We start from the raw sequence: 19,808 nt of genomic DNA on the forward strand, positions 1-19,808 counted from the left end.
TTAATGTTCAGGCTGTTTCTTAATGCCCTTTACACTGCCCAGTATTCGAGCAGATTATCTCTAACGAACAATTATAGGAAAACTCATTAGCGATAGTCTGCCAGTGTAAAGGTGCTGCTGATTACCCGATAAATGAGCGAAACGCTCGCTCACCAGGTAATTGCATCATTCATGAGGTCACCTAAATCTTCGCTTGCCGGCAAACAAGGATTCTGTATGGGGACAAGCGATGGCATTGGTGATCACTTCTCATAATGTAGAGGGGATAATTGCATGGAAATGCAGAAGTCCCCTCCACTAATGACCAGGTGCTTGCAGGGAAGGAACACTTCCTTCTTGACAATCGTCAGCCTCGTCTGTCAGTGTAAAGGGGCCCTTTAGAGACACAGGGGGCATTTATCAATGTTTCTATGCCACAAATGTGGCATAAAAAAAAAAGAAGTAAAATTCACATTTTGGCGCATGGCATCTATGCACCATAATTTGCGACTTTTTGAGGTTCTCAACACTTATCTGAAGTGTCGAGAAAAGGGGCGTTGCTTCGCGCCACCCGCCACATTTACAACTTTCGCCAGAAGTTATAGCAGAAGTCTACGCCGGCCTGTAGTTGCCGTAGACTTCACTTTCTGGTGCACAGCAGGGCAGCAAATCAGGCGCATCTCACGCCAATGCAGGGAGATCATGACCGGCGGATGGATCCGCCAGTCCTGATATATCTCCCCACAGACTGAGACACATGAGTGACATCAACAGGTTGCGTGATAGTTATCCCTCTCCACTGCTAAAAAGAAGGAAAATATGGGTGAAAGGGGTCTGCATGGTGATCCTCCAAAATTCTTAATACTACACAAAATACTATGAGAAAATTGGAAAGTAAGACTTGTTAAAATCCATGAAGTAATATCTTAATCTAATTTCTTCAGGTCTCTAAGGAGCTTTTCGCATGAGCCGAGGACTGGGAAGTAACAAATATCATTGACCCAATAAACATGCCACTAATCACTTTACAAATCAAAGATGGATAGATAGTAGTGTTGAGCGAACTTGTGTTTTAAGTTCGGCGTCTAAAGTTCGGTTAATCGGAGTATCCCGTTATGGATTCCGCTACCACGGACCACAACGGAATTTAGAATCCATAACGGGATTCTTTGATAACCCGAACCTGAACTTTAGACGCCGAACTTAAAACACAAGTTCGCTCAACACTAATAGATAGATAGATATCGGGTTCTTGCATCTTTTACGTGTGATGAAGTATTGGTTTTCTGCAGCACATGACCCTGTGTAAACAGGGAAGAGCTGTTGGCCCATCTTTTGGACCAGAGCGGCAATCAGCATGCTACATCAGTGAACAGCAAAGAAAAATAAAAACGTGTGTGTAAAAGGCAGATTTCAATCCAGGAGAATCTCCTAGATTAATTCCAGATGGCAATGACTTCTCGCATTGTAGAACCACCACATGTGGTGCGTCCTTACTAACCTGAAAGAACTCAGTTGGTACAAAGTTTTCACTGTCTTCTAAGCACTTGGTCAGTATTTCTTTCCATTTCTCATCTGTGTTCAGAGAAACAATTTCTACATAAAAAAAAAAAACGAAAAAAATAAAAATAAAAAATTTTATTAGTAAGAATTATCGACAATCTGACCAGAGTGCAGAGTGTTCTCATCCAGTGTCCTGCAGAGTAAATGTACTTACCTTTGGGGGGCTTTAGTTCATAGCCATTTCGATTAGCCCACCCTATTTCATGCAGGGATGAGTTAAGGTAGAAACAGTGTAGCAATGGGCAGTCAGGGGCCCCTTCATACTGCAGCTGAAGTCTTCCACCAATGTTGTCTAGCACTTGAACTGGCCATGTGGCCAAGGAGTCCTGTGAATGCTGAAGCTCCAGCCTACAACCAGGCCCGAACAGATCTAGCGGGTCTTTTCCTCTGTGTGGCTGCATAAAAATACAAATTGGCAAGGGATGAATAACACAAAAATTTTAATCACTGGAATAATCAAAACTTATCTAAGCAGTAAGATCAGAGGCTTAAAAGGGGTTGTGTCACAAAACACATTCTACATTTTTCAAACCAGCATCTGGATCTGAATACTTTTTTAATTGCATGTAATTTAAAATTTAGTATAGCCATTTAATAAAATGTATAGCACCAGCTCCTCTTTTTTTTTTTTTTCTTTTTTTTTTGTCTGTCTCACCGAGCTGGTCGAACATGTTCATTTTAAATCTTCAATTACCATAAACTGTTAGAAGCAGCAGAAAGGACACAGCCCCTGAGCTGCCAGGGTGAAGTACATTTAGTAGAGCAATTGGAGCAGTGAATGAAGAGATCTCTGGACCCATGTGAGGTACAGGGCTGGTTTTAACTTGGTTAGAAAGAGATCGTCATGTGCTATATGATCATTTTTTACTTCAGTCATGGCATAACCTCTAAGTTGGCCATACACATTCAATCTATGTTGACCAAACCCAATAATTCCAGCTGGTTCGGACAACTATCTAATGTGTATGGGTTTTCAGCAAGGATGGGGCATGTGGGATTTCAGCTGCCTGATCCTTTTGTTCTCAGATGTCACTGCCAGGTGTCCAGCGGCAGCTTTCTCTCCTCTCCCCATTCACTACTTAGCTGAGCATACATAGGTACAGAAGGATAAGGAGAGACAGCGGTCAGATACATGATTGGCCAGCAGCTATGTTTTGTGTATGCCCAGCTTCATAGTCGAGGGAAGGTAGTACTTAAAGGGGTTGTCTCACTTCAGCAAGTGGCATGTATCGTGTAGAGAAAGTTAATACAAGGCACTTAACTAATGTATTGTGATTATCCATATTGCCTCCTTTGGTAGTTTGGCTCATTTTTCCATCATATTATACACTGCTCATTTCCATGGCTACGACCACCCTGTAATCCAGCAGTGGTGGACGTGCTTGCACATTATAGGAAAAAGAGCCAGACTCTCAAGCGGCTGGGACTTTGGCAGTGTGCAAAGACTGGTGCTTTTTCTTATAGTGTGCAAGCACGACCACCACTGCTGGATTGTAGTGTGGTCGTAAGGCCTGGATGCAAGCAATCTATAATGTGATGGAAAAATTAATCAAGCCGGGAAAGGAAGCAATATGGAGAATCACAATACATTAGGTAAGTGCCTTGTATTTACTTTTTCAGCCATTTGCTGAAGCAAGACAACCCCTTTAAAACATAGAAATTAAGAAGCCTGAGGAAACAGATCTAAAGAACCTGACTGTACATTGGCGGAGACCATGAGTGGACTTGAAGAGACCAGTTTACATTAGTGTGGCCTTTTCAACAAAGGAAGAGCATTAATTTCCCTATGTGTGTAAACCATCACAGTTCATTCTACACTAATACATATGAAGGGTATACTCACGCCCTCAAGCAGATGAGTAGGTGCACTGAAAGCTCCTTTCAATGTCTCTGCAAGAAATTCTTCCCAATTCTGCAATTTGTCCTTTAGAACTAAAGGTGAACAAAGATAATTCAGAACAGCCCAATAAGGGAAATAAGAGATTTTTAGAAAGAATATAAAAAAAAACGTCTCCATCCGTTATATACAGTCATGTATTTGGATTCAACGGTCATGTTACTTTGCAAATATTACTACTTTCTTTTTTTTTATTTGATGAGGTCATCTAACATGCAGATAAACTACAGAGTCTATGAAGCAATACTGGATCTTGTGTATATGCTTCCCCATCTTCTAACACCTCACACAACATGTTAGAACAATGCATTGCTGGGAGTTCAAACCTCCATGCCTCTAGTGGAGGCAGTCTTAGAGCTTGCAAAATCTTCAATGAATCAAAGGAGAGTCTCACAGTAAAGCCTTCAAGCATGGTCATTTAAAGGGAATCAGTAGAAAATTATAAAATAACCAGCACTCACCCCTTTAAGGTGTCACATATATTGCTCACATTACAGTTAATAGGGCTTTCAAAGACTTTAGAACTGATGACCTCTGGATAGGTCAACTGTCTGAGAAGGCACTGATGCTCCTTTGAGCGCCACGGCCTTCTCCGTGCTTACCAAGCACAGCGCCGTACATAGTATAGTGGCTGTACTTGGTATCGCAGCTCGCCCCATTCACTTCTAACGTGTTGAGCTGCGTCTAGGCCATGTGACCGATGAACATGTCGTCACTGTCCTACAGAAAGCTGAGAGCGCCGCTGCCTTTTCAAACAGCTGATCGGCAGGGGTCCTGCATGTCGGACCCCCACTGATCAGATACTGACGACCTAGCCAGAGGATAGTTTATCAGTTCAAAAGTCTTGGAAATCCCACATCCTCCTTTTCACAGTCCTGTGACTTTCAATAAGACAACTAGCTGGAGCAGGACCCTCCCTGCTGTGCCCCTTGAAGTTGTAGCAGCACTGCAGTGACGAGCTCAGCTCACCACAGAATAGATGAAGCTGTCTTCTTCTACCACAGGAGATATTGCTGGTGAAGGGTGTCTGACCTCTGCCGATCAGCCAGTGATGCCCTATCAAGAGTATAGGCCATCTTTTAATAAAAGGTGGACAACCACTTTAAGAGAATTGTGTTCAGTTTAACTACGGTGGGAATTAAAGCTCTAACCAACTCTCTTCCAATAAAATGTTTCTTGTGTATGTGGTTCCATTATTTATTTATTTTTGCCTGAGGACTCCTGTTTTATGCAAGGCCCTATTATGGGCCCTGCGGTCCCTACAACAGTTTCAGGACCATGGAAAAAGTTCTACAGACTGAAAAACAGCGAGGGCAAGATTATCTCCCGTTTACGGGTATCATCTATTTCCAGGATTAAAGCTATGATATCTTATATTTTAATGCATTCAGTATCTAATGGAAAATGGCCTACAAGATTAAAAAAAAAAACATGTCTGCCTTCCTCCAGATGAGCCGTCTCATATTCAAATAAAAAGGTCTGTGCTGCAATACTAGACACAGCCAATGCACACGAGTGGGACTGTTCCTGGAACAAAGGAGGCTTGTTTTTCTAATTTCTTAAGGGACACTTCCATTAACACCTTCAGAACCTTGGACGAGTCACAGCTGTCCCCATCTGACGATCGCTGTGATTGGTCAGTCAATCCAGACTGACCAATCACAGCCAAAGGCACCTATTTCAACTCTGATCTCCTGAGTTTTGTCATTATTGTCACAGTGCTCTAAATCTTCAGCAGTACCCTCCTAATAGCTGAGGAGATTGCTGCAGCAGGGTGTTGTCTCCAGTGCTGAGGAGATCGAGCTGTGGATAAGCCTGCCCTTCCCCCTCGGCTGCAGAATTAACCCCTTCAGTCCCCCTCACACATCTATAGCCCTTCATTAGAGCTCCCTGATGTTTGGGGAGCTGTGTGACCAGTGCAGTTAACCCCTAAAAGGCAGGACGCTGTAAGTGTATTACATTGAGTAATACACTTACAGCCAATGCATTACAATACAGAAGTATTGTAATGCATTGTAAAGGGGATCAGACCCCCAAAAGTTGAAGTCCTAGAGTGGGGGGGGGGGAGTGAAAAAAAAATATTGAGAAAATGTAGACATATTAGGTATCGCCGCATCCGTAGCGACCGGCTCTACAAAAATACCACATGACCTAACCTCTCAGATAAACACCGTAAAAAAAAAAAAAAAGGGGCAAAAAAGCCATTTTTTGTCACCTTACATCACAAAACGTGTAATAGCAAGCGATCAAAAAAATCATAAGCACCCCAAAATAGTGTAAGACAATCTCCTAAAAAAAAACAAAAAACAATGGTTCTCAGACATATGGAGACACTAAAACGTTTTTTTTTTTTTTTGCTTCAAAAATGCTGTTATTGGGGGGCGGAGCCTGACCGAGCTTGATGGCAGACGCTTGAAGAGAGCTCTCCCGCCAGCAGACCCTCATCAAGCCCTGAAAATCGCAGATATCCCCCATCATGGTGAAAACCAACAGCAGAAACTGGGACACAAACTGCACCCCGAGGGCACAGTGCTCACAGTCAGACATGGAGAAATACCTCCAGAAACAAGGGGCCAAACCCTTGGCACAGATGTCTAAGATGGCCCGTCACAGCAGGAAGAGGTGCAGCTCAGGTGAGTCCCTCGCAATCACCTGGGGCTTCTTACAAAAAGCTCTCAAAAGAGCTCTAGCCCCGATTGCATCGGATCTAGCTGACATTAAGACGGATGTCCGCCATATTGGGGATAGGGTTGAAACCCTGGAAAACTCTCATCAGGCCCTAGTGGCCTTTGATATAGCAATTAAAGATAACCTAGCGGCACACTCAGCCCGCATCAATGAATCCATGCTCCTATTAGAGGACCAGGAGAACAGAAGATGCAGGAAAAACGTCAGAATCTGCAGTATACCTGAGGCCTCTGAAGACTCTGGAATATTAGGTGGAGAAAGAGCAGACGCCATTATTATTGAAAGAGCTCATAGAGCCCTGCGCTCTAAACCACCACCCACTGAGTGCTCCAGGGACATCATTTGTGGCCTCTTGTCATTCTGCGACATGGCAGACAAATTATCCAAAGCAAGAGAACTTGGTGAAACCCAGTTTGATGGCTCAAATGTGCAAGTTTTTCAAGATTTAGCACCATCCACTCTGCATAAAAGGAAACTCCTAAAGCCTCTTAGGCTACTTTCACACTAGCGTTCGGGCGGATCCGTTCTGAACGGATCCGCTCATAATAATGCAGACGGAGGCTCCGTTCAGAACGGATCCGTCTGCATTATTTTTAGCATAGAACAGCTAAGTGTGAAAATAGCCTAGTACGGATCCGTCCAGACTTTCAATGTAAAGTCAATGGGGGACGGATCCGCTTGAAGATTGAGCCACATTGTGGCATCTTCAAACGGATCCGTCCCCATTGACTTACATTGAAAGTCTGGACGGATCCGCACGGATCCGCACGCCTCCGCACGGCCAGGCGGACACCCGAACGCTGCAAGCAGCGTTCAGCTGTCCGCCTGTCCGTGCGGAGGCGAGCGGAGCGGAGGCTGAACGCCGCCAGACTGATGCAGTCTGAGCGGATCCGCCTCCATTCAGACTGCATCAGGGCTGGACGGCTGCGTTCGGGTCCGCTCGTGAGCTCCTTCAAACGGAGCTCACGAGCGGACCAGCGAACGCTAGTGTGAAAGCAGCCGAAAGCTCAGAGCGGAGGGGATCCCATATAGGTGGCTATTCCCTTTTGGACTCCTCATCGTTCATGGCAACAAAAGGCTGACTGTTAGGGCACTGGAAGATCTCCCATCTGTTTGGGACTCTCTTCGTATATCACCAATGGAAATTCCTTTTCAACTATATATCTGTTATTACTCATGGATACATACACATAGGGAGATTTCTTTAATGCTTCAGTTGCTGGGCTTTTAGGATGGGGGCCTGTTCGATCAGGCTATTCATGAAACATCACCCCTTCCCCCTTATCTGCTCCATTCGGAGCCCATACTTCCTAAGCCACACACTTTGTTCACATTACTATACAACACCACATTTATTTGGTATTATACTGTTACCTGTATTATTCATTGTTATTGGTTTGTTCGTGGGAATGAGGCCTAATGTATCTGATAATACCCATGTAACCTACTATGGCTAAGCTACATATTGGCTTTGCCTCCTTTAATGTAAAAGGAGTTAACTCACCACTTAATAGAAGTCATGTTTTCAAAGTGTTGAGAAAGACCAAAGCTGACATTGTTCTGTTACAAGAAACACATAAAAAAAAAAAAAAAAAAAAAAAGGCGATATTCCCAATCTCTCTCACTCCCACTATCAGAAATGGTACCACGTGTGCCAAGATTGGCATCTAGGGGTGTCAGCATTCGCCTTCATAAAAATGTTCTCTTTTCATTGTCAGACAAGCTTATCGATCCAGAAGGGAGATATATCTTGCTTGAAGCCCAAATTGACAGTAAGGAACTTACCATATGTAACCTCTACACCCCTAATAATAACACACTGAAATGGCTGAGAGAGACACTATGCAAAATCTCTCAATTTGCCTCAGGTCTTGTTATTTTGGGCGGAGACCTTAATCTTGCATTGAATCCTGTTGTGGATTCATCCTCTCAGAAATCAGCTCTCCCCTACAAAGCCTTAAGGGGAATCCACCGTCAATTACAAGATCTTCACCTGTGTGATGTCTGGCGCACCCTCAATGCAAATGTCAGAGATTACACCTTCTATTCCAATGCCCACAAATCTTACCAAAGATTGGACTACTTTTTAATTAGCAGTGGATGTCTCCCTCTGGTGGTGAAAACTGACATACACTGTAATCACAATATCGGACAATGCTCCCATTACATTTATTCTAGAATTCCCTGAGTTACCTGAAAGGATGTGGACGTGGAAACTCAATCCCACTCTCTTAGACTCCTCTGATACGGTACAAGCATTTTCTGAGAAACTACATAGGTATTTCGCAGAAAATGCATCCCCTCAGACACAAAAGTCATCTATATGGGTTGCCCATAAAGCTGTGATCAGGGGTGAGTTCATAGCATTCGGTTCCTTTTTGAAGAAACAACGCTCATCTCAAATTACTGCACTCCTCCAAAATATAGCCAAATTGGAGAAAACACTCAAACGATCTTTTGCATTGCGAGACCACGGAGAACTAACAAAATTATGCAACTTCCTTAAGGATTTACTGAATATTAGTGCAGCTAAAGCTTACCGTATATGCGGGTAAAACAAACAGTACGCACATGGCGAACAAGGGAATAAGATTATGTCTGCCCTAATAAAGAAAAGAATAGAACAAACCCACATAAAAGCGATCAAAACGGCAACATACTAACCGACATGTCAGATATTGCTTCCCCTTTCTCCACGTATTATCACTCCCTATATACTTTGAGAAAAGAGGAATCTCAAGAAGACCTCACAAAAAGATCCTCACTTATTAAAAAATTCCTAGACTCCTTACAGTTTCCCTCCTTAAGTGACGAAGACACTGAAGCCCTCATAGCCCCAATTCATTTAGATGAAATTAAATCAGCGCTATATTCCACACCCTCTGGTAAGAGCCCCGGCCCAGACAGTTTGGCTATCTCATATTATAAAAGATTTTTTCCCGTATTGGGCTTTTGCATTGAACTATATTTCAATGCACTCTGGGAAGGATCACCCCCAGCTAAACAATCATTAGAAGCACACATAGTTGTACTGCCTAAACCGGGTAAAGACCCTGAAGCAACAACCAGCTACAGGCAAATATCACTTTTAAATGCAGATACCAAACTTTGGGCCAAAGTCCTGGCATCGCATATCGCCCCACTGCTTCAAAAAATAATCTCTCCAGAACAAACAGGCTTTGTTAAAGGAAGGGAAGGTAGAGACAGTACCTTCAGGGTTATACAGGCCATAGAGTATGCCAACCGTACTGGAACAGGTCTAACGCTCCTTAGCACAGATGCCGAAAAGGCGTTTTATAGGGTTGACTGGAGGTTCATGGAGCTGACACTGCAAAAATGTGGCTTTCCAATTCCGTTTATCAGAGCGGTTATGTCCTTATATTCTTCTCCTTACACTAGGGTCCAAGTAAATGGTATTCTCTCTCTTCCTACTTTCAACATCCACAATGTCACAAGACAGGGATGCCCCCTATCCCCTTCCCTTTTTATTTTATGACTAGAGACTCTAACTCAAACCATTAGGCAAGTTACGGCTATTCAAGGGCTGACTATCATGAACTTTACTCATACGGTTGCTGCATTTGCAGACGATATGCTACTCTTCCTTACGGACCTGGTCAGTGCATTCCCGGCCCTTCTGAATCTATTTGACAGGTTTGGCTCATTGTTGAACTTCAAGATTAATTTCCCAAAATGTTCGGCGTTAGGGATCAAAATAACACATGTCCTACCTAGGAATTAAAATAGCTCCCAAGACAGAGACCTTGTTCCAGCTAAATTATCCCCCCTCTATTAAAAGAGATTACACAACAACTAAACAATTTAGGTATCCCGTTCATGTCTTGGATAGGGTGTGAAAACTTATTGAAAACCTTCATGACCCCAAAACTACTATATATTATGCAAACTGCCCCGATACATGTCCCATCTAGCTTTTTGGCCTCAATCAAGAAACTCTTTTCAGCATTTGTTTGGAAAAATTCCCGCCCACGATTATCTTATAAACTCCTGACTTTGCCTAAGAGTATGGGTGGCTTTGGTCTTCCAGATATCACAATGTATTACAGAGCGATCCAACTACGCCTGCACATAGAAGTGCTCAACCCTGGGTTCAGACCTGAGCGTTCTGAAACGAGCGCTCTGTATGCGCGATTGTACGGGCGTTTACAATCGCGCATACAGACACAGGCGTCCACACATTGTCACGCGTTCCCGAATATCTATGTGCGGGAACGCGCGACAAACGCCCCAAAAAGCTCAAGAACTTGTTTGAGCGTCGGGCGTTTTAAAGCACGATCGTACGCGCTGTAAAACGCCCAGGTGAGAACCATTCCCATAGGGAAGCATTGGTTTCTCCTTGTTGAGCGTTTTACAGCACGTAGGAACACGCTGTAAAACGCTCAGGTGTGAACTTAGGGTCAAACTAACAAACTAGGTGTGAACATAGCTTCTCTGCTTCTCTCTCCATCTGAGATATCTAATCTCTGGAAAACCCCTGGCAAACCCCAACCGGGCTTGGCAATTCACCCCCTATAAAAAAGGGGTGTTATACACATGGCAAAACCTAGCTACCCCTTAACAACTACTCTATTCCCCTTCTTCTCTCACTCCTGCCAAATTACTTCCTCACCTACTGCGGTTTGACTATAGAGATTATTTCGCCATTGATCACTGGAGTGATCCTGTATGCGAAATAATGTAAGGTTAAGAGTTATCCCAATACTACTGTACATTTACGATTTTACTTGCAGATAATCACCCTCGCTTCACAGAAGCAGCAAACTGACAATAGATTACCAATCTGTATGGGAGTTTTCGCTCTCTGAGCTGACTGCTACAGAACGGCAACATTTTGTATTTAATTTTCAATGGCATTGTACTACCAAAATGAAAAAGCAAGCAATTCTTTAAAAAAATGTTTTTCTTTATATTTTGTTTAAATAAATACAGAGTTTAAAAAATACCCCTTTTTAACGGAAGGGTCTTTTTTTTAACCTTTTAGCTTATTTAACTGACATTTCTTTGCTATTATTCAGATTTTTTTTCATTATGGAAGACAATTGTATGTGTAAGAGTTAGTGTGCACTGGGGTTCTCAGATGCCTGCCCAACTCTGGAAGGCCACATTGCTAACCACAGGGCCACCTTCGGTTATAACCTAAAATCAGAAGGTGATAACAACCAGCTAAGGCTACTTTAACACTCGCGTTTGGTGCGGATCTGTCATGGATCTGCACAGACAGATCTGTTCAGATAATACAAACATCTGCATCCGTTTGTATTATCTTTAACATAGCCAAGACAGATCCATCTTGAACACCATTGAAAGTCAATAGAGGACGCATCCGTTTTCTATCGTTTGTCTCAGTTTCGTCAGACTGACACCAAAACGCTGCAAGCAGCGTTTTGGTGTCCGCCTCCAAAGCAGAATGGAGACTGAACGGAGGCAAACTGATGCATTCTGAGCGGATCTTTTTCTATTCAAAATGCATTAGGGCAAAACTGATCCGTTTTGAACCGCGTGTGAGAGCCCTGAACGGATCTCACAAACGAAAAGCCAAAAGTAGCCTACCCTGTTGAACAGAGGCCGCCTCAGTCTGCAACATTAACATTTTCTCCTTGCCAAAGGCATAGTTTTGCTACAAGCAGGCTTACTCTAGGGAGTGCACATTCAGACAGAAAACCCTGTGCCCAATTGTTCTCATTGTAAGGTGCGGGTCCCATTGTCTGAGATGGTAAAACCTCTTTAAAGGACTGGGCCAATTATTTTTACATTTTCGTTTTTCCTCCCTGCCGTTCAAGAGCCAAAACTTTTAGCATTTAACAGGTTTTGCATTTACGGTGTTCACCATTATTCTGTGGGTTAGTACAATTACAGCAATACCAAAAATTCATATAGTTTTTAAATTAACAAAAGTTAATTAACATATTCTAACACCCATAACTTTTTCATAGTCTTATCTACAGAGTTGTGTGAGGCCCCTGTTTTTGCAGGGCATTTTTTTCTTCCATTATCACATTTACCATATGGGCTAAAAAATTTAATAACTCATATTTTTCGATGTGGTGATACATGATGTTTAATGTTTTTTTTTTTTTTTCTTAACACTTTTCAGGGAGCTCCCTCCCTTAAAATTACCATTCAAATGCTGTGGTCACAATTGAAAATGGCATCTGGCATCTGAGAGGTTGAATTTCTGCGATCAGTTGCAAAAGAGTAGATATCGACCAGCTATGGTGCCTGCTCACCACCCAAGCGGGCCCCAACATTTGCCATTCATAAACCGCAAATCTTGCCAAAGACTAAGGCCTCTTTCACCGGTGTCGCATGTGAGGGCCGGATAGGATGCATCGCGGGAAAATGCCTGATTTTTCAGCGCGAGTGTAACGCGTTTAAATGCGTTTTGCACACGCGTGAGAAAAATCGGCATGTTTGGTACCCAGACTCGAACTTCTTCACAGAAGTTCGGGTTTGGGTTAGGTGTTGTGTAAATTTTATTATTTTCCCTTATAATATGCTTATAAGGGAAAATAATAGCATTCTTAATACAGAATGCTTAGTAAAATAGGGATGGAGGGGTTAAAAAAAATTAAGTAAAAAAATTTAACTCGCCTCATCCACTTGTTCGCGCAGTCCGGCTTGTCTTATTTCTTCTTCTTTGATGACTTGGGAGGAAAAGGACCTTTGTTGACGTCATGATGATGGACCATGTGAGGAGAGCAATGACGTCACCAAAGGTCCTTTTACTCCCAGGTCATCGAAGAAAAAGAAAGAAGACAAGCCGGGCTGCGTGAACAAGTGGACAAGTTTAATTTTATTTTATTTATTTTTTTAACCCCTCCAGCCCTATTTTACTAAGCATTCTGTATTAAGAAAATAATAATGATCGGGTCCCCATCCCGATAGTCACCTAGAATCCATGCGTGAAAATCGCACCGCATCCGCACTTGCTTGCTTGCGATTTTCACGCAGCCCCATTCACTTCTAAGGGGCCTCCGTTGCGTGAAAAACACACAATATAGAGCATGCGGCGATTTTCACGCAACGCACAAGTGATGCGTAAAAATCACGGCTCATGTGCACAGCTCCATAGAAATTAATAGGTCCGGATTCAGTGCGGGTGCAATGCGTTTACCTCACGCATTGCACCCGCGCAGAAAACTCGCCCGTGTAAAAGGGGCCTAAGGCCCCCTTCACACCAGTGAGTTTCACACACTGGACTCGCAGGGTGTGCCAGCGAGAGCACCTGGCATGATATATCCACAGGATAGGTCATCAGTTTAAAAGAACTGCAAAAACCCCTTTAAACTATCCTATCAAGGTTGTATCTTACTTTCAGGGGGTCTAAGGGTCTTCTTGTTCTGCTGGGCCCAGCCAATGGAATGAAGGTCAGAAGTCACAATATCACACCAGAAGTCTGCAGATCGATCTTCTCCACATCCGTCATATCTCAGAAGCAGCAATTTGCCACAAGTAGTGATGATACTTGCAATCCAGTAAGACTGGGGGTCTGTCCCAAGCGGGACCTCTAATTTCATTCCTGGGGACAAACCAGTCTGCATGGAGGTGTCGACCTGTCCAGATACAGGACATAGGATGTGAACTAGAATTGAATCATTCTTTATAGTATGCATAGTATAACAAAGAGTAATTAAAAAATGCATAACCTCCCCTACCTGGCTAGCTGTGGGCAACAAAATATTTTTGGTAATAAGATTGGGATTAAGTAGCTAAAGAAATATTTTAGGTAGTGATTCCAAGCCTTATTGCCATGGGGAAACTGGAGCATACAAAAAGAATTGAAGTATAATGTAAAACATTCTGACACTGCACGGTATATGAAATGAGAACTGCTAAATTTTGCACTTTGTCTAGACATGTTTTGATCGAATGATCCAGGTCTCTGTGTGAAGTATGATGATATTAAACACATTGGAATACGTCCATGAAATTATGAGGCAGATTTTCAATAACTCACATGTTTGAAAAAGCTGTGAGGAGCTGTTGTACTCCCCGTCTCTTCCAGATACTCCTCCCAGTTAAATTCTGCCTCCTCAAGACTGGAGTCTGCATCTTTGCCAAAACAAGAAAAGAAAAAAGACAAATAGGATTTTTTTTATTTTGGTTCCTGACACACAAACTTTAAAGCCTTTAAAGGGGAATAAAGAGAAATAGTAATTTCGGTAGTATGCTCCTCTTCCAGTACAGACTCCCGGAATACTGTAACGCAGATGTGGACATAGATTCATTTATATAAGGATATACTAAGGCTAAGTATCCAGCAAGTATGCAGTCATGACTTAAGTTAGATTATATATAATAATGTTATGTGGACAAATTGTTCAGGATAAATAAGCAGCACAAATTTTTTACAAACGTGTGACGTGCACATGAAAAGTTTAAGGAATATTTAGCATGCAAGACCACTTATGGCAGCCATTTACTACTGGGTATTTCCAATACTTCTATATGCCTGAAGAAGTTTAAGGAATATGGCACACAACTGGTGTCAGAACAATAAAAATAAATAAAAGACAAAAAACAGTTTTCATAAATAAAACAAGTGAATTCGGACACTTTTCATATATTAGTATTATTTGTATACTGTTCATCATAGTGTTCACGTCGAAGGTTAGCTTACTGTTGCATCAGTCACTATCAGTCCTGTATGTAGCAACTCTACTACAGGACGGACTAGGGAGGGTTGAAGATCAAACCCTCATTAGATACATGAGGTCAAGATGTGACATTGCTGGACTTTGGTTTCTTTCAGGTATAAATTGTGGATCGTTGGCTCCTATTTTTTTTCCAGCTATCTCCCAGGCCTAACTAAGACTTGTCCAGTGATTTTCTCCATACTGTTCTCCTCCTTAAGGTTGGACGTTACTGAGTGGATCCTGACCACACTGGCAGCGCCGTCTACTCTTCACTAATGGATCGCCATTAGTGTTGTGCCTAATCTAGCACAACACAAGCTGGTGAGGACTCACTATATTCCTAACACATTTGATCTCAACATACTCACTATATGTGAACCTCCCTTTATTTGTTTCTTGCCATTTTGTAGTGTACATATTAAGACACTTTGGCACTGTTCAAAAATTTCTGTTCCTGATAATCTTGCACAACGATCTGAACACGCTGTCCTTGATCCGAATAGTCCTTTTATTCTAATTTGGTGTCAGAATGTCAATAGAAAAATCTCAGTTCCAAAAGGGTTTGAGCGTCCTATACAGCTCATTCTATCAGAAACTCAGTGATCTGCTCACTTGTATATGACATCAGAGAATCATGATTCCCCTTTAAAGTGCAGTGCAATCTGCAGGCAGCATGTTCTAGCGCAGGAGGAGCTGAGCAGACTGATGTACAGTTTTATGGGAAAAGATACAGTAAAGCTTGTAATTTATACATTTACAGTACAGACCAAAAGTTTGGACACCTTCTCATTTAAAGAGTTTTCTTTATTTTCATGACTATGAAAATTGTAGATTCACACTGAAGGCATCAAAACTATGAATTAACACATATGGAATTATATACATAACAAACAAGTGTGAAACAACTGAAAATATGTAATATTCTAGGTTCTTCAAAGTAGCCACCTTTTGCTTTGATTACTGCTTTGCACACTCTTGGCATTCTCTTGATGAGCTTCAAGAGGTAGTCCCCTGAAATGGTTTTCACTTCATAGGTGTGCCCTGTCAGGTTTAATAAGTGGGATTTCTTGCCTTATAAATGGGGTTGGATCAATCAGTTGCGTTGAGGAGAAGTCAGGTGGATACACAGCTGATAGTCCTACTGAATAGACTGTTAGAATTTGTATTATGGCAAGAAAAAAGCAGCTAAGTAAATAAAAACGAGTGGCCATCATTACTTTAAGAAATGAAGGTCAGTCAGTCAGCCGAAAAATTGGGAAAACTTTGAAAGTAAGGCTTATTTGACCATGAAGGAGAGTGATGGGGTGCTGCGCCAGATGACCTGGCCTCCACAGTCACCGGACCTGAACCCAATCGAGATGGTTTGGGGTGAGCTAGACCGCAGAGTGAAGGCAAAAGGGCCAACAAGTGCTAAGCATCTCTGGGAACTCCTTCAAGACTGTTGAAAGACCATTTCAGGTGACTACCTCTTGAAGCTCATCAAGAGAATGCCAAGAGTGTGCAAAGCAGTAATCAAAGCAAAAGGTGGCTACTTTGAAGAACCTAGAATGTGACATATTTTCAGTTGTTTCACACTTTTTTGTTATGTATATAATTCCACATGTGTTAATTCATAGTTTTGATGCCTTCATAGTCATGAAAATAAAGAAAACTCTTTGAATGAGAAGGTGTGTCCAAACATTTGGTCTGTACTGTATATCTCAGCTTTTTGTATACATTATTGGGCATATTTATTAAGACCGGCGTTTTGCTGGCGGTGGTTCCGCTGAAGTTATGAAGAGGCGCAGAACTCTCCATACATTTCGAACTGGCGCTAGATGTGCCAAAGTTAAGACAGCTTCCGAGCTGTCTCACATTTAGACCATTTTCTATGCCTAAAACAGGCATAGATAATGGCGAATGAGATGGGACTGCGGCCCGCTCCTTTCCCGCCCACAATTTTAGACCTGGCGTGAGTGGGGAGTTAACCATTGCACAACAATCTGCGCCTGAAATACACTTAAATTTAGTCGTATTTCAGAACAGTAAATGACCCCCTACGTGTTTTACTGAATTCCTTCCCACAGAAATATATATTAATCTGCTCGGCTACTCCTGCTCTATAACATGCTGCCTATAATTTGCACTGCATTTTGTGGTGACAGGTTCTTTTAGAAGTGTAACTTTATTATTAGTTTTTCTTTTTTTGTAATGTCTCCACAGTTCAGTAAACAGAAGATGGGGAGTGTTGCTAAGGCAAAAAATGGGCCACTTTAGAGCTATTTTTGGTAATAGAAATTTACAATTTCAGTAATTAAAGTATATTGAAAAAATTGTCAATATTACTGCCCCTACACATTACAATATTTTTTTTTATGAATGAAACTTTAAATGTAGTCTGTCGCCATGGAGACAGTGAGAAGCACTGAACAAACAAATGGCTTGCATCAAACCTTTGCAACACTGAACTTTAAATTTCTCATAGTTTTCACTCAGACCATATGCCAGATTACATCATATTTTCTGTATTGTCCGACAAAGGATTGGCTGCACAGACACATACATGTATCGCCGAAGTGGCAATTTCACATGGATTCAAGGTAAAATTACAGTTAAGAAAACAAAACAAAAATGTTGGTTAAAAGGCGTCAGGATTGTCACATACTTGTATCTTCATGTTTTTTTCCCTGGGCGATCATCTCAGTAGGGGGACCACCGGTGGGATTTGCAAGCGGTGTCTGTGACATCAGGCCAGCACTCAGAGTTCCCATTCAACCAACCCTAAAACAGAAACAATATAGTACACCTTACTCTTTAGAATTGAGCCTGACAGAAATAAATGATTGAACAAGCAAGTCAGTGCCCCACAGTCCACCGCCATTTGTTGTAGTAACACATCCATCTTCTATTGCGTCTCTGTCAGAAATTGTTTATACCCCACGTCCTTCCTGTACATAATGAACTCACCCTTTGTCACTCCCCTGTCTTACCATAGCTATTTAACCACTTAGATGATCAGCAGGAGAAGATCCTGTATGCTTCAGATATACAGCAAAAAATACTGGTCCTGGCAATCCTTCGGGTATATGCATATTGGTCAGCACCAAAGAACAGATGTAATATGCATGGATAACTTGCACGGATACAATGCACTACCCCCATATTATAAAGCAGGGATCAGCAACCTCCGGCACTCCAGCTGCTCTGAAACTCCAATTCTCAGAATTCTCCATTCACTTCTATGAGAGTAGAACAGCCAAGTTTATTTGCTGGGAGTTGTAGTTTCACAGCAGCTGGCGTGCCGAAGTTTGCTGATCCCTGTTATAAAGTGAAGGCACGTCACTTTGTGATTAGTGAGGCTCCAATCCCAGCAGAGGCGGAGCATTGAACTCAAAATGGCCCTAGAAAAATCGCAGATGTGGCCCTGTGTTGCAGGTGGAGCCAAAGCGGTAAAAGTTGTGGCCAAGCCCAATGGGCGGGGTCAGCAAAATGGTAGGCATGGTCATAATGTTGGCTGGTGGCGCCAATGCAGACAAAACACTTTTCTCTCCGGTATGGGAACGCAACCAAACGGAACAGAATGCATTTGTGAATTCCATTCTGTTCAGTTTTGTTCCCATTGAAAATGAATAGGGACAAAACGGTATTCTCCGGTATTGTGAAAGTAGCCTGAGGCTACTTTCACACTTGTGGCAGAGGAATCCGGCAGCTGGAACTGCCTGCCAGTTCCAGAAAAACGTATACCAACGGATTGCATTTTAAGACTGATCAGGATCCTAATCAGTCTTACAAATGCATTGCAATAACGGGTCCGTCGGTATCCGGCACTAATACATTCCTATGGGGGAAAAAATGCCGGCATTCAGGCAAGTCTTCATTTTTTTGGGCCGGAGATAAAACCGTAGCATGCTGCGGTATTATCTCCATCCTGATCAGTCAAAAAGACTGAACTGAAGACATCCTGATGCATCCTGAACAGATTGCTCTCCATTCAGAATGCACGGGGATATGCCTGATCAGTTCTTTTCCAGTATTGAGCCCCTAGGACGGAACTCTATGCCGGAAAAGAAAAACGTAAGTGTGAAAGTACCCTAAGGCTACTTTCACACTTGCGGCAGAACGGATCCGACAGGCTGTTCACCATGTCTGATCCGTCCTGCGGCTATTTCGCCGTGCCGCCAGACCGCCGCTCCGTCCCCATTGACTATAATGGGGACGGGGCGGAGCTCCGGCGGTGCACGGCGAAAGGCCGCCAGACTAAAATTACTGCATGTCAGGCTTTTTAGTCCGGCGGCTTTCGCCGTGCACCGCCGTGCTGTGCCGGAGCTCCGCCCCCGTCCCCATTATAGTCAATAGGGACGGAGCGGCGGTCCGGCGGCACGGCGAAATAGCCGCAGGACGGATCCGACATGGTGAACAGCCTGTCGGATCCGTCCTGCCGCAAGTGTGAAAGTAGCCTAAGCAAGGCACTGCCACTGGTAGACAGGGCCAACGCAATGGAACTGTACTTGATGCAAAGACGGCAGTAGGTCAGCACACACATCAGTTATGTTTGCCACATAATCAGAAAAACAATAAACAATGTAAATTTTTATGCTGCAAATTCTGCAACATTCACTTTGCAGCAAAAGTGACATAATTTTGTTTTCAGTACAATTACAGCAATACCGAATATAAAATATAAAAGGTTTTACTAGTTTTCCCTCAATAAAGACCATAACTTTTTTTTTACTTTTTATGGAGAATTTTTGCAAGACGACTTGCAGTTTTCATTGGTATCTTTTTGGGGTACATGGTATTTTTTAAGCTCTTAATCAGTGTTTTTTTGGTAGCACACAAGAAAAAAAATGGAAACCTCCGTTTTTTTAATAATAAAAGAAAGAAGAGAACAAAACGAGCGGCACTCACCGATGATAGGCAGGTAACTTTATTCCATGGCAGGAGGGGGGTGCAAGGGTTGCAGATACAGCAGCAAGTAAGCGACAGCCGTTTCGCGCGTATATGCGCTTCTTCTGGCTTTCCATCCATTATTGGTTTATGTATTT

General features: G+C 42.6%; 1 protein-coding gene across 1 annotated transcript in view; it reads right to left on the bottom strand.

Annotated features, from left to right (window-relative positions):
• The window catches only part of SFMBT1 (Scm like with four mbt domains 1), a 127,478-nt gene that overhangs the window by 67,726 nt on the left and 39,944 nt on the right, over positions 1-19,808 (bottom strand). Inside the window, exons 2-7 of the mRNA XM_044301725.1 lie at positions 17,429-17,544; positions 14,106-14,200; positions 13,461-13,701; positions 3,386-3,474; positions 1,697-1,937; positions 1,481-1,575 (exon numbers count right to left, since the gene is read on the bottom strand). Coding sequence (XP_044157660.1) covers positions 1,481-1,575; positions 1,697-1,937; positions 3,386-3,474; positions 13,461-13,701; positions 14,106-14,200; positions 17,429-17,534 — 867 coding nt within the window. The 5' untranslated portion in view covers positions 17,535-17,544. The remainder of the gene's footprint in view (positions 1-1,480; positions 1,576-1,696; positions 1,938-3,385; positions 3,475-13,460; positions 13,702-14,105; positions 14,201-17,428; positions 17,545-19,808) is intronic.

Source organism: Bufo gargarizans, chromosome 7, assembly GCF_014858855.1.
Source record: "Bufo gargarizans isolate SCDJY-AF-19 chromosome 7, ASM1485885v1, whole genome shotgun sequence".
NCBI classification, from domain to species: domain Eukaryota; kingdom Metazoa; phylum Chordata; class Amphibia; order Anura; family Bufonidae; genus Bufo; species Bufo gargarizans.